This window comes from Vulpes lagopus, chromosome 10 (assembly GCF_018345385.1).
Source record: "Vulpes lagopus strain Blue_001 chromosome 10, ASM1834538v1, whole genome shotgun sequence".
NCBI classification, from domain to species: Eukaryota; Metazoa; Chordata; class Mammalia; order Carnivora; family Canidae; genus Vulpes; species Vulpes lagopus.
The window spans coordinates 35,122,182-35,148,442 of NC_054833.1; the positions used below are offsets into that span (position 1 = coordinate 35,122,182).

Genomic DNA, 26,261 nt, shown 5'->3' on the forward strand with positions numbered 1-26,261 from the left:
TGGTTCCACAAACATTTATTCATTTAATAAAAGTTTACTGAGCACCCAATATATGCAAGGCATTGTGCTAAGTGCTGCAATTTTTGAAATGACAAAATTGTTTGTACATGTACATGTGAGATCTGAGCTAGTCCTTGATAGTGTTCCTGATTTGAGAGAGACAGAATGCCCCCACATGGCTCATTTAGGGAGCTAAAAGCATGGATGAGGTTTGCTTTCTTTCCTTCTATCAGCCCAGCACAAATTTTTGCCTTTCTCAAATCAGTCATAAGTCAAAACAAATAAGGCACATTTAAAAAAAAAGGTCCCCCCTTTAATTGACCAAAGTAAAGCCATGACATTTCATTTGGTAACCTGCTCAGAATTATAAAAATCATTCCATTTGGCCCAGCCCATCTGCCCAGGCAAAACTTCCAGAAATTCTAATACCATCGTGCTCTGTTCTCATAAACTGCATATTTAAAAAACGTCTTCAGCGTCCTAAATGTGACGCACTCAGTGCGAAGCATATCAGAGCTGGATGTAACATTTATGTCCGTGATAAGCCTCGATTATCCAGGTCCTTTACCTGCAACATAAAGAATGTCATTTTAATATTTACAATCAGGTCAACTTGGGAGAGCTTCTCTACTGAGCTGAGTTCTGCTGCTTGGTGTGGTTTTGGCAAGGACTTCAAAACCAGATCATTGAATTTATTCAATGACTACAAGAGCACTGGTTTGAGACTAGCTACTCTCTGCTTAGCCTTTTGTGTTTTGTTTTGTTTTTTTAAGATTTTTTATTTATTCATGAGAGACACAGAGAGAAAGAGAGAGGCAGAGGGAGAAGCAGGCTCCACGCAGGGAGCTCGATGTGGGACTCCCTCCCAGGATTCCAGGATCATGCCCTGGGCCAAAGGCAGACACTAAACCACTAAGCCATCCAGGGATCCTCTCTGCTTAGCCTTCTGCAGTATTTCTGAGAAGCAGTATAAATGCTACCTGCCAAATATATCAAGGGTTCTCAATCTTATGTAAGAGATATAGCGGACTTCTGTGTGATTCTATGCCATAAATTCCTCAGTGGGAGAGATGAAAATGTAGAGTACATGCACACACACACACACCTCCACCTAACCCCCAAACACAGACTTCCTTTTTTTTCCCCTTCAGGCCTGACAATCACAAAAACAGAACAAGTACAGCCCCAACTGGAAAAATATCACTGTAACCACAGCCAAAATGAGAGCAGACGAGGGTGACTACTCTTGAACAACAATCTAAAATAAAAATAGTAACATTCTGAGTTTTAAGTACTTTTCTGACATTAGAAATGTCCCATATTAGAAATATACGGCCTATTTTTTTTTAAAGATTTATTTATTTATTTATTTATTTATTTATTTATTTATGATATCACACACACAGAGAGAAAGAGAGAGAGAGAGGCAGAGACACAGGCAGAGGGAGAAGCAGGCTCCATGCCCCGGGAGCCCAACGTGGGATTCGATCCCGGGTCTCCAGGATTGCGCCCTGGGCCAAAGGCAGGCGCTAAACCACTGCGCCACCCAGGGATCCCCGGCCTATTTTTTTTTTTTAATACGGCCTATTTTTAAGCACTAGAACCAATCCACAAACATGAGAGTTGCTTTCTCAGTGTAGCATCTGCTCACCTTATATATCCTGACTAGCCAGTGTTCTGTGGTATATGCTTCCTCCAGGACATCAAGTTCAAAGTCTTTATTCCCAATCTCAGCATTTCGGACACGGTCAAAGCCTGGCGGACGCTCTAGAAAGGGACAAAAAAAAAAGGAGAAACACTTCTTTCTACGGTGCTGATTTCCTAAGGAAAGAGTAAATCAATTTGGCAAATCATGTACTAATTGGAATGTTATTCCTCAGCCTGATATTTGTTTAGAGAGTAGGCCCCTTCAGAAAAAGACATTAGTAGTTAGAACAAATCAAATGTAACCCTGACTCAAATCCTCTCCAAGTTAATGCTTGGCAAAGTCCATGGAGGCTAACTCTTCTAAGAGACAGGGGTCTGATTTCCCAGTCCCTCCAATCCTGATGATTGCTACCCAGAGGCCTCTGTGTTACACTAGTAACCCTTCCATGGATTAGAGAAGAACCCATCAGAAGTGAAAGGCCTGCATCCACTTCAGGAATTGTCCCTAGTGCAGAACAAAGAAATTAAAGTCAGAAGGAAAGACCTAACCTAAATCAGGTTAGTCTCCATGCTTTGTTTAAAGCAAAGTCCCTTATGTCACTGTATCCCCTCCCCCCTTCATTCCTCTCTCCATTGCAATACCTTTTACTGAGAGGCAACAGAATGTAATGAGTAAAAAGCACAGAATCTAGAGCTAGACTGCCTTAGTTTAACTTAACTCTGCCACTAGTTAGGTGACTTTGGACAGGTAAGTATCTTATTTGTACCTCAAATTCTTCATACATAAAATAGAAATAATATTAGTATCTCTGTTTTGGGTTGTTGTGAGAATCGAAGGAATTAATAGATGTAAAGCACTTAGAGCAAATATGTGAAAAAAACTACACATGTTGGCCATCACTGTTCTTACTGCTATTACTAACGTTATTACGAATCACTCACTGGCTTCTGTGTAGACCTGTCCAAAGCGGTAGTAACACATCTTGTACATAAGGCAGTTGAGCAGCACCGGAGAACCCTCACGGTCTACACGGAATTCCCCAGTTGGAGTATAATAATCGTGTTCCTTAATATGTTTGCCTGTGTCTGTGCTCCCTCCAATCCGGACCATCCACAGAAACTTGTTGATGTCTAGAAAAAAGTAGAAAGAGAACTGCTGTGTCACAAAGGTTGCTAAAGCTGAATTACCAAATGAAAGCTACTATTTATTTACTTTTATTTTTAATTTAAGTACAGTTGACATACAGTATTAGTTTAAGGTGTACAACATACTGGGGTGACATTTGAAAAAGCAGCTATTTCTAAGAAAATCCCTCAAAATATTTTTCCAATGGGAAAATATTTTTAAAACAGGAAACACAATGTGGGGGCAAAACTTTTCCCTCAAAATTCTGAAATTCGGGGCAGCCCGGGTGGCTCAGCGGTTTGATGCTGCCTTTGGCCCAGGGTCTGATCCTGGAAACCTGGGATCAAGTCCCATGTCAGGCTCCCTGCATGGAGCCTGCTTCTCCCCCTGCCTGTGTCTCTGCCTCTCTCTCTCTCTCTCTCTCTCTCTCTGTCTGTCATGAATAAATAAGTAAAATCTTTAAAATTAAATAAACTAGGTATTCCATTCTTTAGTAGCATTATATAATGTTCAACAGAAGAGGGCATCCCCAGTGGCCCAGTGGTTTAGTGCTGCCTTCAGCCCGGGGAGTGATCCTGGAGACCCAGGATTGGGTCCCACATTGGGCTCCCTGCATGGAGCCTGCTTCTCCCTCTGCCTGTGTGTCTCTGCCTCTCTCTCTCTCTGTGTCTGTCATGAATAAATAAAGAAAATCTTTAAAAAAAAAATGTTCAAAAAAAAAAAAAAATGTTCAACAGAAGACAAGCAGGATAATGTTCATAACAGCATCATTCAGGACAGCGCCAAACTGAACTCATCAACACTAAATACTCATCAACACTAAAATGCATATATTATGCTATATTCACACAATTGAATACTACACAGGATTGAAAATTAAGAAATTAAAAAAAGAGAGAGAATTAAGAAATTATTATGACCTGCAACATGAATGAATCTTGCAAACACATACTCCTGACCAAAAAAGCCAGAAATGAAGGGTACATACTATACTACCCCATTTATACAGTTCAAAAACAGGCAAAAATACATTTATGTCAAAACCTGCTTAATTACAGATTTTAAATATCTGAAGTGTACAATATGTTAATTATGCTTCAACAAGTCTGTTTAAAAAGCAAACAGATGGCCTTAGAAGCCAAGATAGTAGTCACCCTTAGAAGATGGCAGGCTGGGGGGTAGATACTGTGAGGGGTATGAAGAGAAATTCTAGGACACTAGTAATGTTCTGTTTCTTGATCTGGGTGCTAGTTACATGGATATGGTTCCCCTTGTGAAAAGAGACCATGCTATATACTTATAGTAGCTGTGTTTTTTAAAATGTCAAACTTTAATGGAAAGGTCACTTTTAAAAATTGTATAATTTGGGCACCCCAGTGGCTCAGCGGTTTAGTGCTGCCTTCAGTCCAGGGCCTGATCCTGGAGACCCGGGATCGAGTCCCACGTCAGGCTCCCTGCATGGAGCCTGCTTCTCCCTCTGCCTGTGTCTCTGCCTCTCTCTCTCTCTCTCTCCCTCCCTCCCTCCCTCCATCTCTCTCTGTCTCTCATGAATAAATAAATAAAATCTTTTTTAAAAATAAAATAAATAAATAAATAAATAAATAAATAAATAAATAAATAAAAATTGTATAATTTGAAACCTCTTCATCTCAGCACTTTCTTTTATGTTAAGTTACTTTGTCAAGTGTCTCATATGCTAATTTCCCACACAAAAATTACAATATGTTCCAAATGACATTCATTCTTACACCATCATTATTAAGCATACTTCTGTGAACCTTTTAGGCAATAAAAGGTTGACTGGCTGAAAGTGGTTTACCTAACAGTGCTTAATGCTAGGATTTCAAGAAATTATCTCTTTTTACTACATATAATGTGTACATTCATATATATAAAAATACATATACACATAAACATACACAAGCACTTTTCTGTAATATTTGGATATATTGTGACTATTAGAAAACCTACAAATAATTATACACAAACAGTGCTGTTGCAATTGTAAAAGTTCAGATCCTTGGACACATGTCCATGCTATCATTGTTCTTCCTGCCTGTACCAGACACTCATGGAAACCAGTCTTCTAACTTTACACTTGGCACTTTACCTGTACTATACACACAGACCGATAATCTAAAATTTAAACATCTCTGGGGCGCCTAGGTGGCTCAGCGGTTTGGTGCCTGCCTTCAGCCCAGGGCATGATCCTGGAGACCCAGGATCAAGTCCCACCCACATCGGGCTCCCTGTATGGAGCCCGCTTCTCCCTCTGCCTGTGTGTCTCTGCCTCTTTCTGTGTCTCTCATGAATAAATAAATAAAATCTTTAAAAAAATAAAATAAAATAAAATAAAATAAAATTTAAACATCTCTAAGAAGTAGTCATATATTCAAAGAAAATTAAGAGAGAAAGATGAGGTAGTTATTTAACTGCAGGAAAACAGAAGTCATTCTAGGTAAGAATGTAACCTGGTTAGAATGTATACTGGTTGACGCAGGAAGGAATGTTTAGATAGTCACGATCTTCAAAATACCTTATTTGGAGTTAACCAAAAACTAAAAACTGACTCTACTAAGAAGAATCAAGAGGAAAAGGAAGAATTGGGGAGTGATAAAAAGAACGAAATTCCTTCTCTATAATTATAAGTTGATACAGCATATCTAAAATGATCAATGAACAGAAGAACATACATATTTTTAGAAATATAAACATAAGTACTAGAATAAACAACTGAAGAAATAATTGCATCTGGAAACTGCTATCATAGGGAGTTTAGGTTTAGGGACTAGGTACTACGTACCAGGTTTTATTGTAAACCTGCAAAAGTATTTAATATTTTCAAATATAAAAAGGTATTGCTTTAATTTTTTTTACAATTTTTTTAAGGCAGAGAACATTTGACAATTCTTCTAAAAATATGGTTTTCCTGTTAATCACAGGGAACATGGTGACATATGCCAGACACACACAAGTATGAAACATTTTAAACTGGCATATGAATCTATGGCTGAAAACCACTAAAAATACTAATTCTTAAGTTCATATTGAGATGCCTATGTTCTTTTTGTCCCATTGTGTTTTACTTTGCTATTACTTTCTGTTTGGTTTATACATACTGTGAAATGAACACAGTAAGTTCAGCTAAGCTTTTTTTTTTTCTTTTTAAATATTTTATTTATTCATTCATGACAGAAAGAGAGAGAGAAGCAGAGACACAGGCAGAGGGAGAAGCAGGCTCCATGCAGGGAGCCCGAGGCAGGACTCGATCCCAGGACTCCAGGATCACGTCCTGGGCCGAAGGCAGGCGCCAAACCACTGAGCCCCCCAGGGATCCCTCAGGTAAGCTTTATGTTGTTTATCGATTATGGAATTCTTAGATCTTTAGACCATTCTAGCAGGCCATACTCATGAGAATTATTTACTTTTACCTCTTACTTGTTGCCAAAAAAAAAAACAAAAACAAAAAACAAAAAACAAAACATTAAAACCCTAAAGTTCCAAATACTTAGGAACTTCTCCAACCATGAAAATACATCGGTATTAGTAAAAAAAAAACTGAAGAGTAGAAGATTCATCGTGTTTCCTTAGAATCTATGACCTATAATTAAAAATAGAATCAAGTACATACCATCAGAGGAATACCCAGTAAGGCCTCCAAAAATGACCAGCACGTAGCTAACATCAAGCTCCCTCATGATCTCATAGGCTTTTTCTTCTGTGGATGCCATCGCCTAGAAAAATAAATGCATGTTTCTCAGAGCAAAATTCCAGATCATATGATACCTCAGAAATATTTCCCACTAGTCCCTGTGTGCCAAATAATCCCTTCACTTTACCTGCCCTACTCGAGAAATATGGGTATTATTCCATGTGTTATTGTCCACTAAAATTGTCCGATTCGCCATAGCTGTAATCTGGTAACCATAATCCCACCATGACATGACCTTTGCATCCTGAAAGATGAATGGAAAATGAAAATAAGCTCGCTGCCTCCAAAAGTCAAATATGAGAGAAGAACTGGAAGGGCATCTATAGTTAAGTAAGGCACTGCCTAACCGAGAAAATAAACCTTGTACTTGGTCCTACATTTATAATATAATCATGAAATCTCACTCAAATTATACAGTATCTAACATTCACAACACTTTTAATTCAGATCACCTTTTATAAGGAAGAATAATAGAATGGTAGGTATAGGGTACTGTGTAATAGTTCCAAAAAATAATCTTGTGTCATCAGATAATTATATTAAATCTTAATTATATTAAATCTTTGTGACTTATTAGTCACAAAAAGCAATTAACATAAAGATGAGAGGGAATACAAACCACGGAATATGATGGACAAGAATTAAATTCATACAGCTTTGACTCCTTAAGAGTCTAACTCAGAAATGCTATTCTCAATAGTTACTGCCAAGAAAATTACTTCAGATTCTCAAAAGGTATAAACCAAATGTTACAAGTACTTATCATTAGGTGATCACTTTATGGAAAATTTCTATCTTTTTTTCTTATTTCTATTTTCTGATTTCTTTTATAATTGGGATGGTCTACCTCCTGATAAAAACACCACGCTGTCAGAGTATAGATGATTACTAGTAAAAATACAGAAGAAATCCTGAAATGAAAGGAGGCTGACTTTTAGGGCTTATTCAATACCAGGGTTCTATAGTTCCAATTTCTCCAGGCTTTCCACCCATCTAAAAGCTATATGATTAATTATCACAGCAAATGTCTCCCACTTCCCCCTACCCCCTAGTCCCACTCCTCTCAAATCTTAACCTCTGGAGTATTGTGACGAAGCCAATAGTATGCTTCTCGGAAGTCATCAAAAATGATCCTACTGCCATCCCCACCACGGGCAGACAGCACGATGGAGGGAGAAGAGTAGGCCTCGCTGGTCACCCAAGTTGAATGAAAGGTGTAAGTGATGAGAAAGAAAGCCATGACCAGTATCATTCCACTTGCCACCTAAAAGAGGAAAAACTATGTCATAAAACAAATTAAACTAACACAATTCAGAACAGCTTCTTACCATACAATATTCGTAAGACGAATCAAAATGAGTCAGGGGCTATATGAGTTCACTCTGGCCACTATGATAAGACTCTACTCCCTCACTCAAGAAATAGGTACACACACACACACACACACACACACACACAGTTTCCCAAGCCTGTTCTTAGTTTAATTCTCACTTCATTCTTAATTGGGTACGTAGAATCCTGTTGCTTCTTGCTCTTTTTGTCTGGACGACTTATGTCCAAATTCTTCATGTAAGTGGACAGCACCTGGGAAACTCCAATGCCAGAAAGAATGCACATAACAGGTGCCAACACTAGCATTAGACGCACCTGAAAGAGACAGAAAGCAAGCAAAAACAGTTCAACCAGCATTTTACAAATTACAGAATTCAATATATTAGTAGAGCATGATATCAGTTCAGTGGTTTATTATTTATTTTATTTTTTTTATTTTTATTATTTTATTTATTTTACTTTACTTTATTTTATTTGAGAGAGAGAATGCACAGAGCAAGAGGGAGAAGCAGACTCCCCACTGAGCAGGAAGCCCAATTCTGGGCTCGGTCCTAGGACCCGGAGATCACAATCAGAGGCAAAGGCAGACGCTTAACTGACTAAGCCACCCAGGGGCCCAGTTCAGTGGTTTTCAACAGAGTTCTCCATAAAAAAGATCAAAATAGGGCAGCCTGGGTGGCTCAGCAGTTTAGTGCTGCCTTCAGCCCAGGGCATGATCCTGGAGACCCGGGATCAAGTCCCACGTCAGACTCCCACATGGAGCTTGCTTCTCTGCCTCTCATGAATAAATAAAATTTTAAAAAGAAAAATCAAAATATGAGAAAATATTTGCTATATCTACAGAAGTATATATTTCTTGAACTGCTTTTCAGTTACATACGTACCTATGGATGTGTGTTCCTAAATAATGATATGTTAAAGAATACATGTAACTATAGTTTAAAATTTTTTCAAAAGCATGAGAAATGTAGTCTTACTACAATATATAAATTCTCTCTGCTTTCAACAATCAAGTTAACAAGTGTTAACTTGGCAATCCTCCCTGGACCTTAGGGAAAAAATGTCACCTCCTTTCTTAAGACAATCAGAAAGAGAGGAGAAAAAACATGTCCACAGTTGCTTTCTCCAACAGATATATATGTGCCTCTCCCTGACACAAGAGTATGAATCCAAGAAAACTGGGCCTCACAACCAGACTGTATGAGTGCATCATATATCCCTGAGAAGGATCAGCAACAGTAAGCAGCTTTATAACTCAGCCCCCCAAATGCTCCGAAGGAAGCATGTGCACAATCATCAGTACATCCTGAATCTTGCCATGCCCCTCAGAGTCAGGGGCAGAACTGTAGCATTCCTCACCATGACAGCTGAAAAGTACATGCTGGTTACACCATACATGATGATGAAAATCCGGGCATCAGACAGGTTGCTAAAGCAGTAATACAGACCAACTACAAAAGTAAAAATAAAAACAAGTAAGCAATTAAAATAAATATCATAGATACATGCAAAGACGTTTATACAGAACACTTTAAAATAGAAAAAGTTTAAAACCCACCTAAATATCCAACATAAAAGAGATGGTATATTTATAGAATAGAATACATCAATTAAAATATTGCTGCAAGATATTATGGATCATTTACTTTCTTTACACATCTCTGTACTTAAAAAAACAAATAATATATTTGTCATATCTTTACAATACTAAATAACAGAAAATATGATTCTTTATAAAATGAAAAAAACTGGGGAAAATTGTATCATCTCATTTTTATTCAATAAATAACTGAATGAGGGGGGCCTGGCTGGCTCAGTCAGAAAAGCAGGTGATACTTTATCTCGGGGTCATGAGTTCAAGCCCCCTGTTAGGTGTAGAGATTACTAAAAAAAAAAAAAAAAAAAAAAAAATTAAAAAGAACTGAAGTAAATGAATAAATAACTGGATGAATACACATCAAAATGTTAACAGTAGCAACAGATGTGTGGTGAGCTCCTGAAAGTTTTACTTTTTTTTTTAACTTGTCTACATTTTTTACAATAATCAACTTCGTTAAAAAAAAAAAAAAAGTTATTTTATTAAAAAAAAAAAAAGAAAAGAAAAGGCAGCACCCCACCACCAGTAAATCCAAAAACATACGGACTGGTTAGAAGATAAGTAGCTGCGTTGAATCAGCCATGCCTATTCTCAAACTTCAGTACTGTCAATAAAATAAATGGGGCAGAGTCATGGATAGGAGATGGGAGAAGTACATTGAAAATACCCAAAAATAAAAACAAAAACCTGAATGCAAATTCAAGTTGAATTTTAACTTATAATAGAAATGAACAGAAAACGATGAGGCTCTGAACTTGCCAGCATCTCCAACTGTTCAACTTCTGACTTCTACTCTGCTTCAAATATTAGAAAAATGCTTAGCCATCCTTTGTACTGCACAGGGTAAACAGGCAAAAACAGAAACAACAACAAAACACAAGAATGAAGGTAATTTACTTATTTCGAATCAAATAGTGATTCTTTAAAAAAAAGCCACTTCAGAACACAAGGCAGACAGACCTGGAAACATGAAGACCAGAAGCTGTAGGTCAAAATAGTAGGAGGACCAGGTTGTGGGCTGGTGCTCAGACACAGAAGCAATGATGGGGATGTTGTTCTTAGCATAAGAAGGATCCAGCAGTGAGTAGAAACGACCCGTCCAGGGAGATATTTTTCCTGGCAGCAAAGAAGCAACAAATATTTCACAGTCACTCTTGAAACAAAATAACCTCTGATCCTAATCACAATTTTCCATTTCAATAAGAGTCTCTGAAACAGAGAAGTATTTTTTATTAAAATGCCATCAATACTTTGAGAATTTTACTCCATCCTTTCTTTCAAATTTCAGAGTATTTTTGTCAGCATAGCCAGCAGAATAAAGTCAGGCTGTATATAAACTCAGAGATAAGAGGCAAAAGTGCTTTCTGGAAAGATTTTAGGTCAAATTCAGCCAAACCATGGCCAACTCTATAAACTAAGTCAACTACAGCCTCCAGTGCTGCTCCAAAGTAGACAACACACAGAGACTTGGGCAGAATCAAATCAGCCTGCGAGAAGTGAGGAAAATGAAGCAAGCTAAACAGCCATGGTTTAGTGCAAATGGCATTAGACAAGGCCATGTTTGCACAGTATGGCCAGCAGTGTTGATTGATCTCTCCCACCCTACCAGTAGAAAAGAAAAAGAAAAAAAAAAAAAAAGAGGAGGAAAATTAGCAAGATGAGATATAGTCCTTTTACCAAGTGTGATGTTTCTGACATTAAGAGCTACTCTAATGAGATATTCTTAACTACACAGAATCCAAATACTGGGCTGACAAGTGGACTAAATGTGAAGAAGCAGGACTTTTTACTCTAAGGAGGAAAAGAATAAATCTTTCTGTGGTCAAGAAATAACCCATATTTTTGAAGTTTATTATATGTTCCATATCCATTTACAAAAAATGTGAGCCTGCCTACCTGTCAGCATGAGGAGAGCTCCCACGGTGAGAAGGACAAAGCCTACCAGGGAGATGACACTTCGGAAAAGAACTTCAAACTGCTGTGGATTCAACTTGCTGCGCAGATAATCCACAAAGGCATGAATCTGGCAGAGACCAAAGACCCCAAAGGCTGCCATGTGCTCTGATGAGAGGACGGGCTGTAGATAAAAGCATATATATGACAATGCTGGAAAACAATGGATCCAGCCTAGACCTGAATTCTCCTGACCTAGTTCTGACCAAACAAAGGGTCAAATGAGTTCTGAGGCTTCCGAGGAATTAGGGCCAATTGAAGGGAGAGTCTAATTCGCCTGCTGTATTTTCCAAAGTGTATTTGGAGTCCTCCAAAGAATACCATACTCTATCATAATCATACCTCTGGCCTTTGCTCAGGCTTTCTTTAGCCTAGATGGCAATTTTCTCATTTTCCCAAAATCTGCATTCACAGAAATTCTCATCACTCAAGGCCACACATTTCCTCCTAATCTGCCAAACTTACTCCCTTCTATGTTCCACGCACCTTAGATCTCTTCCATTACTTATAAATTCTTTGCTTAGACCAGTGGTTCTCAAACTAGTGAGCATCATTAACCATGGGGAGGGCAAAGAAGAGAGGGTGTTAAGACACAGAATGCAGAATCCTCCCCTAAAGTTTGATTCAGCAGGTCTCTGAGAAGAACCCAGAATTTGCATTATTTTAATAAAAAATGTGAAATTTATATGCTTCTTCAGAATACTTATATTATTATTTTTTGTAACTTCTACCCCCAGTATGGGGCTCAAACTCACAATCCCAAGATCAAGCAGCACGCTCTACTGCCAAAGTCAGCCAGCTGCCCCCAGAATCTGCATTTCTAACAAGTTCGCAGTGCTGCTGGTCTAGCAATCACATTTCCAGAGCTGCTGTATTATAAATATAGACAACTGCATATACTTCTTTCCCCACAAAACTGCAACTTCCTTAAAGACCAGGATCATATTTTTAATTTTTACATTTCCCACTGATTAGCAAATTGCATACAGTAGGTGATCAGTAAGGAAAATACTGCTGACTTCTGAATAAGGGTTCTATTTTAATCAGAATTTCACAAGAGAAATTAAACACACCACATCATTCTCCGGTTTCATAGTTGTCTCTTAACCCTATAAGTAATGTGGTTAAAATGTTTGTGCCTTGCTTCCTAAAGGACTTTCACACAGGTCCCATCAAGAAGTTCAGGGGTCATTACTAATACACGGGACTCATCAGCATTAAAAAGGACTGGAAATAACTTTGCATTTATATCAACTCAGCTCAAAATAGCTCTCCTCCAACAAATCTAAGCCAGATTAACAGTCCTTAAATTCAAACATTATGGAACAAATATTAACATGCCCTGGAAGCAGACTTCAGTGACCAATGATTCTGTTGCTTCAGTTAACACAACAGTCCAAGGTTAGACTGAATAAGTCTTACTCTCTTCATCGGAATCCAAGATAAATCAAGCTACTTGGAGTGGTTTAGAGAAAGTAAAAGAAGCTAAAAACTCTATTCAATCTAGGGCTCACCTGAAAACCCACAAAGGAGATCTGCATGGATAGAATGGTGCCCAGGCAGTAAACAGTACAGTAGGCCACATAGATCCGGTGGGAGAAACGTCCTGTGAGCATCAGCACCAGTACATGGAGAGGGATTAAGTTGATCAAGAACACATAACCTCCCCATGAAGAGACCTATGACAGGATAAAAAAAAGAAGAGTTCCTCTGGGCACTCCTGCTCAGACTACCACTATATTTAGGATATTACCTGTGACCTTGCAAAGAACATCTCTTTACAGTAACTATAAACTTTATTTATGCCAAGTGGCTTAGAGAGTTTAAATAACTGACTTCTGGGATGTCTGGGTGGCTCAGCACTTGAGCACCTGCCATCAGCCCAGGGCGTTATCCTGGAGTCCCGGGATCGAGTCCCACATTGGGCTTCCTGTGTGGGGCTACTTCTCTCTCTGCCTATGTGTCTGACTCTTTCTCTCTGTGTCTCTCATGAATAAATAAATATTTTAATAAATAAATAAATAAATAAATAAATAAATAAATAAATAAATAATTTCTTTCATTAAGAAAATCAAATTCAGGGCAGCCCGGGTGGCTCTGCGGTTTAGCACCGCCTTCAGCCCAGGGCCTGATCCTGGAGACCTGGGATCGAGTCCCACGTCGGGCTCCCTGCATGGAGCCTGCTTCTCCCTCTGCCTGTGTCTCTGCCTCTCTCTCTGTGTGTGTGTGTATCTCTCATGAATAAATAAATAAAATCTTAAAAAAAAAAAATAAAAAAGACTCAAGGTCTGAGTCTTATAAAAAAAAGAAAGAAAATCAAATTCACACCTATTACTGTAACTCAATCCCATATTCCCTATGCCATCATGATCACAAAAGAAAGCTTTTGTAACTCAACACTCAGTTAATCAAGATGCAATCTATTGTAACACTATATGGAGGATTTAAGGATACATAGCAAGCGGAAGCAATTAAGGGAAGAAGTCTAAGTAAACACATAAGATTGAACAGGAAAAAAATATATTAGAAAAGGAAAAATTTAAAGGGAACATATTAGAAAAGAGAGTTGGCCAACCAATATCCATAGGACATATACTATCTGGAGAACTTTAAAAATTAAAAACATTATCTCTATCTTGCTATTACACAATAGATATCCACACACCTGTCTTAGATGGGGCTTTGTAAGAACATAAGAAACAATAAAGACTTCTAGCTTCCAATCTATGGTCTCAAAGCCCAAGAGCTAGTTCCAGTTTATATCAGTTGATCTCAATAGAAACACTCATGGAAGAAAGGAGGGAAAAGTTACCATGTAGAAATAAGCAAGGGCACACTTTGCTGCCCAATAGATGGAACCAGTCTTTACTGCTTTGATCCACATGTAGTAGGTGAGTAGCATGCAAAAGATGGCAATCCCTGCAGAAAGAACAGAACAAAAATTTAGTAAAAGGCCATGCTGGTGTAATATTTAAGAATACTGTTCTGGGGGTGCCTGGGGAGCTCAGTCAGTTAAGCATCTGCCTTCAGCTTAGATCATGATCTCAGGGTCCTGGGATTGATCCCTGTGTTGGGTTTCCTGCTCCATGGGGAGTCTGCTTGTCCCTCTCTCTCTGCCCCTCCCCCCAGCTCATATTGTCTCTCATAAATAAATAAAATCTTTAAAAAAAAAAAAAAGATCTTTTTTTTAAAGATTGTATTTATTTATTCATAAGAGACACAGAGAGAGGCAGAGACACAGGCAAAGGGACAAGCAGACTCCCTTGCACTGAGCCTGATATGGAACTTGATTCCAGGACTTCAGGATCACGACGTGAGTCAAAGGCAGCTGCTTAACCACTGAACTAACCCGGCATCCCAATAAATAAAATCGTAAAAAAAAAAAAAAAAAAAAAGATATTGTTATGATTCTTATCTCAAACCTACTTACTCAATAAGTGTAATTATTTTACCTCTTATCATTTGTTTCCTATTAAAAAGAAGCCATAATAGTATCTATTACATAAAAGTATTGTGAAGACAAATTTAATTATTGCATGTAAAGGACTTAGAATAGCACCTAGTATAGAGCAAGTACTCAGTAAACGTTGGTTGTTATTATTACTATTCCTTTCAGGCACTAAATTCCCTGTTAGTGTGGTCCTAAAGATACTCCATACTAACATGCACCATCCTGCCTCTGCCTCTTATGCCTTCATTAGCCCTTTCCTTAATATTTATCTAATGAAGTCTTAACCCCTGGACTTGGTTCAATCTCAGCTACTTCCAAAAAGTCTTCCCTCATCTCCAAATCTGAATTATCTCTCCTTTCACTACAGTCCCAAAGTACTTTGTACATACCTTTCTAATAACATGTATACTACCTACCTCTTGTCCATTATTATAGGTCTATAATTACCTTCCATAATAGATTATGAACCAACGTAATTTTATTCATTATCATTTTAATTCCTTAATTATGAGCCAAAATAATCTGATTACCTATAATACCTAACATTATGTTTTCCCAATAACATTCAATAAATACAGGCCATACTGAAACAAGTCAATAAAAGTCATTAGGGATTTAAGAAAATCCATTTCTCAGGGTGCCTGGGTGGCTCAGTCAGTTAAATGTCTGCCTTCAGCTCATGATCTCAGGGTCCTAGGATCAAACCCTGATTCAGGCTCCCTACTCATCAGGGAGTCTGCTTCTCCCTCTCCCTTTGCCCCTCCCCTCCAAGACAGACTTATAGTCTCTCTCTCTCTCACTCCTGCTCTCTCTCTAATAAAAAAAAAATTTTTTTAATTTAAAATTTTAAAATTTTAAAAGAATATTCATTTCTCAAAGCATGTGGCTGGTTCAGTCAATAGACATCCAACTCTTGATCTTGGGAGTTGTGGGGTTGAACCCCATCTTGCTGTACAGATTACTTAAAAATAAATCTCAAAGGAGCACCTGGGTGGTTCGGTCAGTTAATCATCTGCCTTCAGCTCAAGTCATGATCCCAGGGTTCTGGAGTCCTGGGATCAAGCCCTGTGTCAGGGTCCTTGCTCAGCAGGCAATCTGCTTTTTCCCCTCCCTCTGCCCTTCCTCACCACTTGTGCTCACTCTCACTCACTCATATAAATAATGAAATTTTTTTTTAATGAAATCTTTAAAAGAATAAATAAAAAAAAAGTAAATAAATCGATAAATAAAACCTTTAAAAAATATATCCATTTCTCTTATCTAGGAAAATAAAGCAAATGATCACGATGTTAACGTAATAGTAACACTCAACACTAAACTAACTACTTTTATGCCCAGAGAAGAGCCAAAAGCCTTATATAATGAAAATTACCAGCTACCTTTCTGGAGGAGATGACAGAGAAAGATATAAATTTGTCTGAGGTCCCTTCTGGCACATTTCTAATCTTCTAACCCAGATACCATTTTTGCTACTGCTAAACATCAGATATGAATTCAGTTCTACTGCACTTCCTGAAGATCTACTGAATAATGAGATGAACAGATTATCTTCAGCATTTTAAGTCTTACCTTCATTATCATAGGAACCAGCCACAGATCGAGAGATATACCCAGGAACTACAGCAATCATGGCAGCAGCAAGAAGTCCAGCCCCTGCATCCTGAAAGAAAAGAGGGGTAACAGGAAGTTAACACCATCTACTCATGAGAGAAAGAGAGGATCCACTAGTACATTATGCTTATAATGTGCCCAGAGAACAGTCCAACACTTTCCAAGATAGAAGTGATGCTAGAAATGTTTGCAGCACAAGAAAACTAAAAACATCACAACTAACTCCCCATGATGATACCAAGACTGAAACTGAATACACATATGCTAAGGACAGACAAATCATGCAAGCTGTCAGACATCAGACATTGCCTCAGAATGGGCTGTTTGGCTGCAGTATTCCCGGTCTTATGAGTCCCTATCCCTAACAATATCTGCATGCTGTCGAAGAGTCACACCTCTAAAAGGTATGCAAGAATAGACAATTATTTAAGCTAAAAAGCTAAAAGGTGACCATCTATCTGGAGTAAAGATCCCAGGAGCTTGAATAATAAAGTTGGAACATCACAAGACAATCTGTGCGCTCAGAAGAGAGGAACAACAAATATAAGCCATACTCCAAAAGAGTAAGGACTTGTCTGTTGGTAAGAGTCAAATTTGGAATGAGGGCAACAAAGGGAAGGATGAAAAGGTTTCCAAACTACACTCAACTTTCCCAAGACCTCCTACTAGTTAATCACCTCCATGGGATCTCCCTGACACCATAGCCACAAACTAAGAATAGTATCCAAGTACCCTGGATCAGCAATGCAGAAACCTAGAAAAAGAGAGGCAGTATAATGGGGCCTACTACAAAAGTGGTTTAATAATTTTAAATAATGTTAAAAAAAAAAAATCAACAAATAATTGCTGTGCATTTCCAATAGGAAAAATTAACCATTTTGGAACACTTTTTGTAGTTATTTTCCCTCTCCCTTAGATTGTGAAAACTTTTTTTTTTTAAGACTTTATTTCTTTATTTATGAGAGACAGAGAGAGAGGCAGAGACACAGGCAGAGGGAGAAGCAGGCTCCCTGAGATGAACCCGATGTGGGACTTGATCCTGGATCCCAGGATCATGCCCTGAGCTGAAGGCAGACCCTCAGCCACTGAGCCACCCACGCATCCCAGGTTGTGAGAACTTTAAAATCTAAAGCTCATATTTTGCATTTTAAATGTTTTTCTTTTCCCTTATGTAGAAATTTATATTTGACCTTCAAATGTTCTCTAATAAGGACAAAACAGTTGCTAATAACAAGAAACCATATATCCAGGAAGGGGCTGGAGTGAACCCTGTAATTCAGCCTTGCCAAAGCTTTCTTTAGCCTCTGGTTCCCTGCCCTTCTGAGGCTCTCAGTCCCCCACCCTTTAATCTACTACAGGAGTTCAACAATATTCATTCCCAAGCCTATCACCCCAAATCCTTCACCTTGAGCTCTTTGGTAAGGTGGTACGTGACGATGGTGGTGAAGGAAGAGAAGAGAGGGGCCAGGAACACACAGACATTCCGAATGTCGATGGTGATGTGGAAAAAATGAAGTACATGGTAGATTGCAGCAGAGGTGATCATTAAGCCTGTAATAGGAAGAAGAAACTCCAGTAGGTTATCTTAGTAAGACAAAGAGCTTTAAGGGAAAGAGAGAGAAAATCAAAAGTATCAATAAAGTGATAACATAGGTCTTGACAAACTCCCAGAAACAGACACAGTAACTGTGGTAGACCTATAAATTTCTCTCCTAAGAATTCAATCAGAAGTCCAGAATTTATGAAAATCCACCCATCCCCATTTCCCACACGTGTTCGCCTATATACATAAGATCCAATTTTAGGAATCTGTAATCAGAATAAGATTACAATTGCCACAAAATGAAGATATTAGAAATAAGATAGACTGTTTCATAATATACAAATACCTTATTTCTATTAAAAAAATTTTTTTTTTAAATTCCTGTTCCTCTCACCTGGATAAATTGTTCCTCCAATGATTCGTCCCAAAGGGTACCAGGCCCGGTCATCAAACCAGTTATGGAATTTATAAAATCCCTCTTCAGCCAGGAACCGAGTAGTCCGATAATTAAAGTACCTATGACAAGAAAGAAATGATCTGTGTCTCCTCCTCTTTGTACTCAATACCAATTTGCAGAGAATTTTGCTCAGATTATACCACTAAGGAACTTACCATTACTCTAATAAAAATCAGTTTGATACCAAAACATGCCAAGTATGAAAATCATTTTACATTACCATAAGTGCCCTCATTTCTAGCTCCATGCTTGTCTCAACTCAAGAACTACTTCTCTCAGAAGGAAATGCAACTAGAGCCTAACTCAAGCAGGATACTTCACTAGCCTGGCAATTAGTAGGTATTAACATCAGTCAGAGAATTCAAGCACCAAAACACAAAACAGCTGATATGTAGGCATTAATAAATTTGGCCCTTTCCAAGAGAGAGGAACATACAAAAGATCATTTTGATACCACATAGGAAGATACATGGATAACATCTCTAAATGGGCATCTAAATGGGCATCTCTAAATGGGCATCTCTAAAGATGCTGGTGTAACACCATACACACCTTACAATTTTTTTGATCCACTCAGTAACACAAATGTCTTAATGAGTGTTTAAATTTACAAGTCCTAATCATGTTATTTAAAATAGTTCTGGGTGCAGCCTGGGTGGCTCAGCAGTTTGGCACCTGCCTTCAGCCCAGGGCGTGATCCTGGAGACTCAGGATCAAGTCCCACATCAGGCTCCCTGCATGGAGCCTGCTTCTCCCTCTGCCTCTGTCTGTCTCTCATAAATAAATAAAATCTTTAAAGAAAATAGTTCTGAATGCCACTCATGTAGTAGAATAAAAATATAAATTACACAAAAATATTTGAGGGGGATACCTGGGTAGCTCAGCAGTTGAGCGCCTATCTTTGGCCCAGGGCGTGATCCTGGAGATCCAGGAACAAGTCCCATGTGGGGTCTCCACATGGAGCCTGCTTCTCTCTCTACCTATGTCTCTGCCTTTCTCTCTGTGTGTCATGAATAAATAAACAAAATCTTAAAAAAAAAAAAATTTGAGGGACGCATGTCTGGCTCAGTTGGTCAAGTATGTGACTCTCAGGGTTGCAAGTTCAAGCCCCACATTGGGTATAAATTACTTAAAAATAAGATCTTAAAAAAATATATTTGATATAAAATTCTTAGAGTTATACATAGAAAGACACAATTCTTTAAGTTCAAGGTATATAACCTCTTCTCAAGCTTATTTTATTTATTTTAAGTTTCTTATTTTAAAAGAAATAAGGGGGAAAAATAACTTACAAAATTAAAAATAGGGACGCCTGGGTGGCTCAGTGGTTGAGTGCCTGCCTTTGACCCAGGGCGTGATCCTGGGGATCCAGGATAGAGTCCCACGTCAGCTCCCCGCATGGAGCCTCCTTCTCCCTCTGCCTATGTCTCTGCATCTCTCTCGATCTGTGTCTCTCATGAATAAATAAATTATTTTTCAAAAATTAAAAATAAAAATAAGAACATCAACATCTCATCACCAAGGAAACACAGATCAAACCACAATGTGGTATCACCTTACATCTGTCAGAATGGCTAAAATCAAAAAGACAAGAAATAGCAAGTGTTGGTGAGGATGTGGAGAAAAAACAACCCTCATGCACTGCTAATAGAAATGTTAACTGATACAGCCACTGTGGACAATAGTACAGAGGTTCCTCAAAAAATTAAAAATAGAAATACTATATGATCCAGTCATTCCTCTACTGGGAATTTACCTAAAGAAAATGAAAACACTAATTTGAAAAAATACACACCGTATGTTTACTGCAGCAATGTTTATAGTAGCCAAGACACAGAAGCAACCTAAGATTCCATCGATAGATGAATGGGTAAGGATGATATGGTATGTATGTATACACACACACACACACACACACACACACACACACAGGAATGTTACACAGCCACAAAAAAGGACGAAATCATGCCATTTGCAGCAACATGGATAGACCTAAAGAGTATTATGCTAAAAGAAAGTCAGAGAAAGACAAATACCATACAATTTCACAAAAATAAACAAAAAACAGAACCAGACCTGTATATACAGAGAACAAATGGATGGTTACCAGAGGGGCAGAGATGGGGGCATGGGCTAAATGGATGAGGCATGGGAGACACAGGCTTCAGTTATGGAATGAGTAAGTCAAGGGAATAAAAGGCACAGCATAGGGAATATAGTCAATGACATTGTAATAACAGTGTATGGTGACAGATGGTAGCTACATTTGTAGGGAGCATTGCATAATGTATAAACTTGTCCAATCACTATGATGTACACCTGAAACTAATGTAACACTGTGTACCAACTACATTCAAATAAAAATATAATTTAAAAAGTAGAAAGAATAAGAAAAAAAAAAAGGAAAAAATATAAATTAAATAAAAATAATTTTTAATTACTAAGGGTAATGATGACTAACCACCCTTCCTGCCCATCCTTCTAACCCTATTTCCTTCTTGGTCAGTCAAGTTTTAGCAGCTGAAGTAAGCAGAAGTAGCAGATGGCAGAAATCTCTATCCTTCTGTTTGTTGCTAATGAATGTTATTCTGGTAACTGTCAGAGAAACACGGGGATGAGGGTAACAGGCAGTCAGTATGTGTGAGAACCATGTCCTTTACCTAAGCGCAGGTAGGGCAAGGCAGAGGAAGTACCAATTAGTGGGAAGAGGTCTGGACTGGGGTCAGAACCCAGGCCTCAGTTTCTTGCTCCACAAAAGTAAGCATCAAATCACAAGATCTTTACAGTTAGTTCCTTCCAGTTCTATGGCTACAGAGCAGACAGTCCCGTTTTCCCTGGCCATCTCGCTTCAGTATTTGTTCATGTAGAAAATCTGAAAAAAAAGCCTTAACAATCTGGTGATCAAGAAACAAAAGGATAGGTTTCCTCATTCATGAGAAATAAATACATAAATTGATTTGAGAGGCCCCAAAGAAAATATTTTATGCCTCCAGAGTGCTTTCAAATACTTACAAAAAATAACAAATTTGCGAATCAACTTCTGAACCAATGCAACTGAAATATGGTACTTTTTAAATATTAATGATATTTGAAGAACCTATGATTCTAGCTTTCCAGATTTTTAATTAGGCCTTAACTTTAGGCAATACAATATAGTGACTCCAGTGTCCAGAGACAGACACACCTAGGTTCAATGTAAAACAGAACTTGAAACAAAATGAACTCTCTCTCTATATATATATATATATTTTTTTTTAAATAAACAAAAATCCCTAATTGAACTCATGGCTCTACATTTTCCCCAATGTCTTAGAACTTAACCAAGAGGCCCAATTTCTGTCATTTAAATTGTTAAACAAAAAGTCATAAATCTCAAGTTCATGACTTGTGATTTTCTTTTGAGCCTCAAACACACATCAGGCCCCTTTCTCTCAATCTGAATCACTAACTGCTGACCAACCTGAGTAACCAGACTTCCCTTAGCCTGGCCAGAAAATGAGTTTCAGAGACTTACTTATCTCCACTGGAAAACCTGAAGGGTTTTCACCCTAAATATATATAGGAAGCACATCCCCGTCACCAAGAGCTGATTAGAATCTGAGATCTGAAACCCATTGAACCTGAATGCTCCCCAAAGCAAATACCAGACCAAGCAAAAGTACTTACGGGTCAAACTCATGGATGACACTTTCAAATCTCAGGACGGCAAAAAGACGAGTAGAGAATGCTGCAAAAGCCAGAGTTAATATTTTAATGGTACTGTGCCATGAAAAGTAATAGTAGATTATAGTATTATAGAGGTAATAGCATTATCCAACACAGAAGTCATAGGAAATATGATCCCTAAACAGGCGCCTGGCTGGCTCTGTCGATACAGCATGTGACTCTGGATTTTGGGGTCATGAGTTTGAGCCCCATCTCTGGGGTAGAGTTTACTTAAAAAAAAAAAAAAAAAAAAAAAAAAGACCCCTAAATAAAGTATTTATCCATCTCTCCCACATAGGAAAAACAAAAGTACTTCACTTTTTTTTTTTTTTTTTTAAGAATTTCACTTTCCCCTGAGAATGACACCTACATTTTCCAGGTAGGTAGGACCCACTTTACTTATTATCAAGGCCTGTAACAATGCATTCACCTATTAATACTGCACTCAGCCTACATGGTCATCTTTCTTATATGTTGACCTCCCCTCCCCACAACTAACCTTTACTTTGGAGCAAACTAAGAGGTAAGGCAAATCAAGACCACACTTATGACTCATAAAGAGCTAGAAAATCTAAAAAAAAATAGATTAAGTTCTGAAGAGATTTTCAGAAATAACTAAAGTAGGCGACTAGACTGAAGACAATTGTCTTTTACAAAATTCAGTATACAAGGGTTCCCAGTATATCTTTTAGTTCTAGAAGAAAATAGAAGTAGCAAAGCATGCTTCCCATTCTTTCCCAGATGACCTCTAGCCATGACTTTTACAATTTTTGTTTTAAGATTTTATTTATTTATTCATGAGAGAGAGAGGCAGAGACACAGGCAGAAGGAGAAACAGGCTCCATGCAGGAGCCCGATGTGGGACTCAATCCTGGGACCCTGGGATCACGCCCTGAGCCAAAGGCAGATGCCCAACTGCTGAGCCACCCTAATCTTTGTTTCTTGTATTTTGTCTTCATAAAATTACACTGATGGATAACAGTAAAAAGATAACATCACAATCTACTGAAAAGAACAAGGCATTCAAGAAAGCCATTCTTGGGACATCTGGGTGGTTCACTCAGTTAAGAGTCTGCTTTCGGCTCAGGTCCTGATCCCAGAGTCCTGGGATCAAGCCCTGCATTGGGCTCTCTGCACAGCGGGGACTCTGCTTTCCTCCCCTGCTTGTGCGCACACCCACGCACGTGCACTCTCTCTAAAATAAAATCTCTAAAAAAAAAAAAAAAAAAAAAAAAAGCCATTCTTGATTCTTTTGAAGATTTTCTCCCCCCAAAGAAAGAGAGGTCTACATGCACACTCACATAACACAGCAGCCATCGACAGAATGAGAAGCTTCAGAAGTGTGTCCTGCTTCTCATAGGACAACCGCAAAAATCCCAGCTTAGTCATCTTGACATCAATGGATGGCAGCAGATGACACTCAAATAGCTGAAATGGAAAAATCAACACTGTGAGATATTAAACACTTTCAATTTATCTAATTCACTTTCATATTTTATGGTGGCAAAAAAATACCAGGCAGACAGGGGCTAATGAACACACCAGAGAGGTCAGAGCTAATACCAACACCCAAGCCTTGCCTCAAGTACGACTGCCTGGCAAGAAAGGAGGGATAAGTCAAATCTGTGTGTCAAAACTCAAAAGGAGTGACTGGACTCTTATCACCATAATTCTGCTTCCTGCTCCTTCACAGCTAACAAGTACATGATCACTACTGGTAACAGCATGGTACAACAGGAATAAAGAGCAAACACAGGAAAGGAAAAAGGGGGAGGGGGGTTAGAGGAAGAAATGCAAAGAAAATAGGAAAGATTGGAAATGGAGAAACAATTAAATAGAGAAAGGGAGCATTCTAGAAAAAGCAGGAATGTATGAAAGAAACCAGGAAATGAATATTGAGTACAGAGGAAAAAGTAGAAATCAGAGAAAAGTCATGACTGAATATGCCCAATTTATGGTCCTACATTTCAGCAGCAACTGCCTAGCTACAAGCTGCTTTCTGTTCCAAATCCCAATGGGGTAGCAGGGTCAACTAAAGAGCATGACTGATGACTAATGCAGGTACTGATGCACTCAAGAGGGAGACATACGCATCCACCATCACTGCGCTTTCAATCCCATATATTGTGCTGCAACTACTGCTCCTATCTATAGCCACTTCCAACTGCCCATCTCAAGACATGTCTGTAACTGACACTACTGATTGAAGCCACCGATCGCAGAGACAGCTCATGGAACTAGATGACAATCGGAGGGAAAAGAAAATTTTTCCTACTGAATCTGGAAAAGGTCAGAGAAGGAAAAAAAAAAAAAACTAGATTAAAATAAAACATCGAAGGAAGGAGGTTAGCTATTTCTGTTTAAGACAATGCTACCTGGGATCCCTGGGTGGCGCAGTGGTTTAGCGCCTGCTTTTGGCCCAGGGCGCGATCCTGGAGACCCGGGATCGAATCCCATGTTGGGCTCCCAGTGCATGGAGCCTGCTTCTCCCTCTGCCTGTGTCTCTACCTCTCTCTCTCTCTCTGTGTGTGACTATCATAAAAAAAAAAAAAAAAAAAAGACAGTGCTACCTGGGGCACCTGGGTGGCTCAGTCAGTTGAGCATCTGCCTTCAGCTCAGGTCATGATCTCAGGGTCCAGGGATCAAGTCCCCTGTTGGGCTTCCCTGCTCAGCCAGGAACCTCCTTCTCCCTCTACCCTGTCCCTGCTCATGCTATGCTCTCTCTTGCTCTCAAACAAATAAATAAAATATTAAAAATAATAACACCGTGCTACCTTCTTAAACCATAAGCTGATCAAGAGCTAAATGATAAAGAATACAGTAATAAGGAGGTGCAACATTGTTCAAGACTTCGGGGGGGGGGGTCTTTTTCTCACTATTAGCTGGAGGAAAGGGGGGGGGATAACACCAGACTAGGTGGAAGGCAGAAAGAATCATGCATTCCCAGCTCCAACAACATCTTCTCCACAATCAACTGGCTCAGAGGGGCGGTTTCACATGTGCTTTTAAATTTACAGCCCCAAAGGAAAAAAACAAAAAACAAAAAACAAAACAAAAAACCGTTATATTGCAGTAAAAAACAAACACCTAACTCCAGGGAGTCAATAATCCTGCCACATCTCTCAGGTTTGTACTTGTTTTTCTGGAATGCCTGAAAACACAAACATGTCTGCACCGCTGGGCTGATACGAGCCACAGACCTAGAGGAGTCAACGGAAGAAAAGGAGAGTAAGGAGAACCTCTAACTGAGGAAAGGAACTCGAAATTTAAGTCAGGACCTAAAGAGAGTTTTTTCGTGGTGGACTCTGGTTTTTTTGTTTGGCACGCTGCTAAAGCAAATAAAAGCAAAGGCACTTTGAAGACCACACGGAGCATCTGTCCTCCTGCCCAGCGGGGTCCGCGAGCCGTGCCATCCTAGTCCCATCTCCGTCCTGGTTTCCAAGCCGGCAGCTTCCCCAGCCCCGTCCGCCTACCCCCTTCCTCGCGCCCTCGCTTCCCCCCTCCACGCCCCTCTCTGCTCACTCCAGCAGGTCCCAACTGCCCGCCTCCCGCCTCCACAACTCAACCCCTCGGACGCTGCCCGTCGCGGGGCAGCCCCCGGCCCGCCGCATCCCGAGCGCCTTCCTCCCCGGGACCGGCCCCAGGACGCGAGCTTTCCCGCGCCCTCCTGTGCGAAGCGCACGCCCCATCCCGGACCTTCACATCCTTGCATTCCAGGATGTCCCTACCCCACATCCCACGCCCCCTCCCCTGCGAGGCCCCGGACCGCCGCTTCACACACCCCACCCGCCGCCATCAGAGCCCCACCTCCCGCTCTTCGTTCAGCTCCACCAACAACCAGGATTGCACCTGCAGCTGCCTCTCATGTTACAGCCTTCGGCCTTCTCACCTGGCCAGCGTTCCCCAGGAATCCGCTCGGCTCCCTCTGCCATCCGTTCAGCGGCGCACCCAACCCCGGCAGCGGCCCGGTCCGCCTCCTGGCCCGCTCCCCATTGGCTGAGTCAGGCTCGATGCCGCACTTCGAGAGAGCGATAGGATGGCGTGGCTGTCTGTCGGAGTCGGAGGCGTGGACGAGGCCGCGCTCCCACGTCTTCATTGGACAGGACGGCTGTCAGTTAGCACCCAGG

General features: G+C 39.6%; 1 protein-coding gene across 2 annotated transcripts; it reads right to left on the bottom strand.

The window, feature by feature from the left end:
- STT3A (STT3 oligosaccharyltransferase complex catalytic subunit A) lies at positions 1-26,099 on the bottom strand. 2 transcript variants are annotated; one of them, XM_041772780.1, is made up of 18 exons: positions 26,024-26,099; positions 23,436-23,562; positions 22,096-22,156; positions 18,367-18,488; positions 17,835-17,980; positions 16,388-16,478; positions 14,180-14,286; positions 12,882-13,046; positions 11,311-11,491; positions 10,375-10,530; positions 9,177-9,268; positions 7,977-8,132; positions 7,561-7,749; positions 6,613-6,729; positions 6,405-6,507; positions 2,590-2,778; positions 1,652-1,767; positions 1-568 (listed from the first exon to the last, which is right to left on the bottom strand). In XM_041772780.1, exons 2-18 carry the CDS (start codon positions 23,521-23,523, stop codon positions 530-532), a joined length of 2,118 nt encoding a protein of 705 aa, XP_041628714.1. In that variant the 5' UTR covers positions 23,524-23,562; positions 26,024-26,099; the 3' UTR covers positions 1-529. The 2 variants fall into 2 exon arrangements, with proteins under 2 accessions (XP_041628714.1, XP_041628715.1); XM_041772781.1 differs by having other exon boundaries at positions 25,942-26,072.
- Between the last annotated feature and the right edge of the window lie 162 nt (positions 26,100-26,261).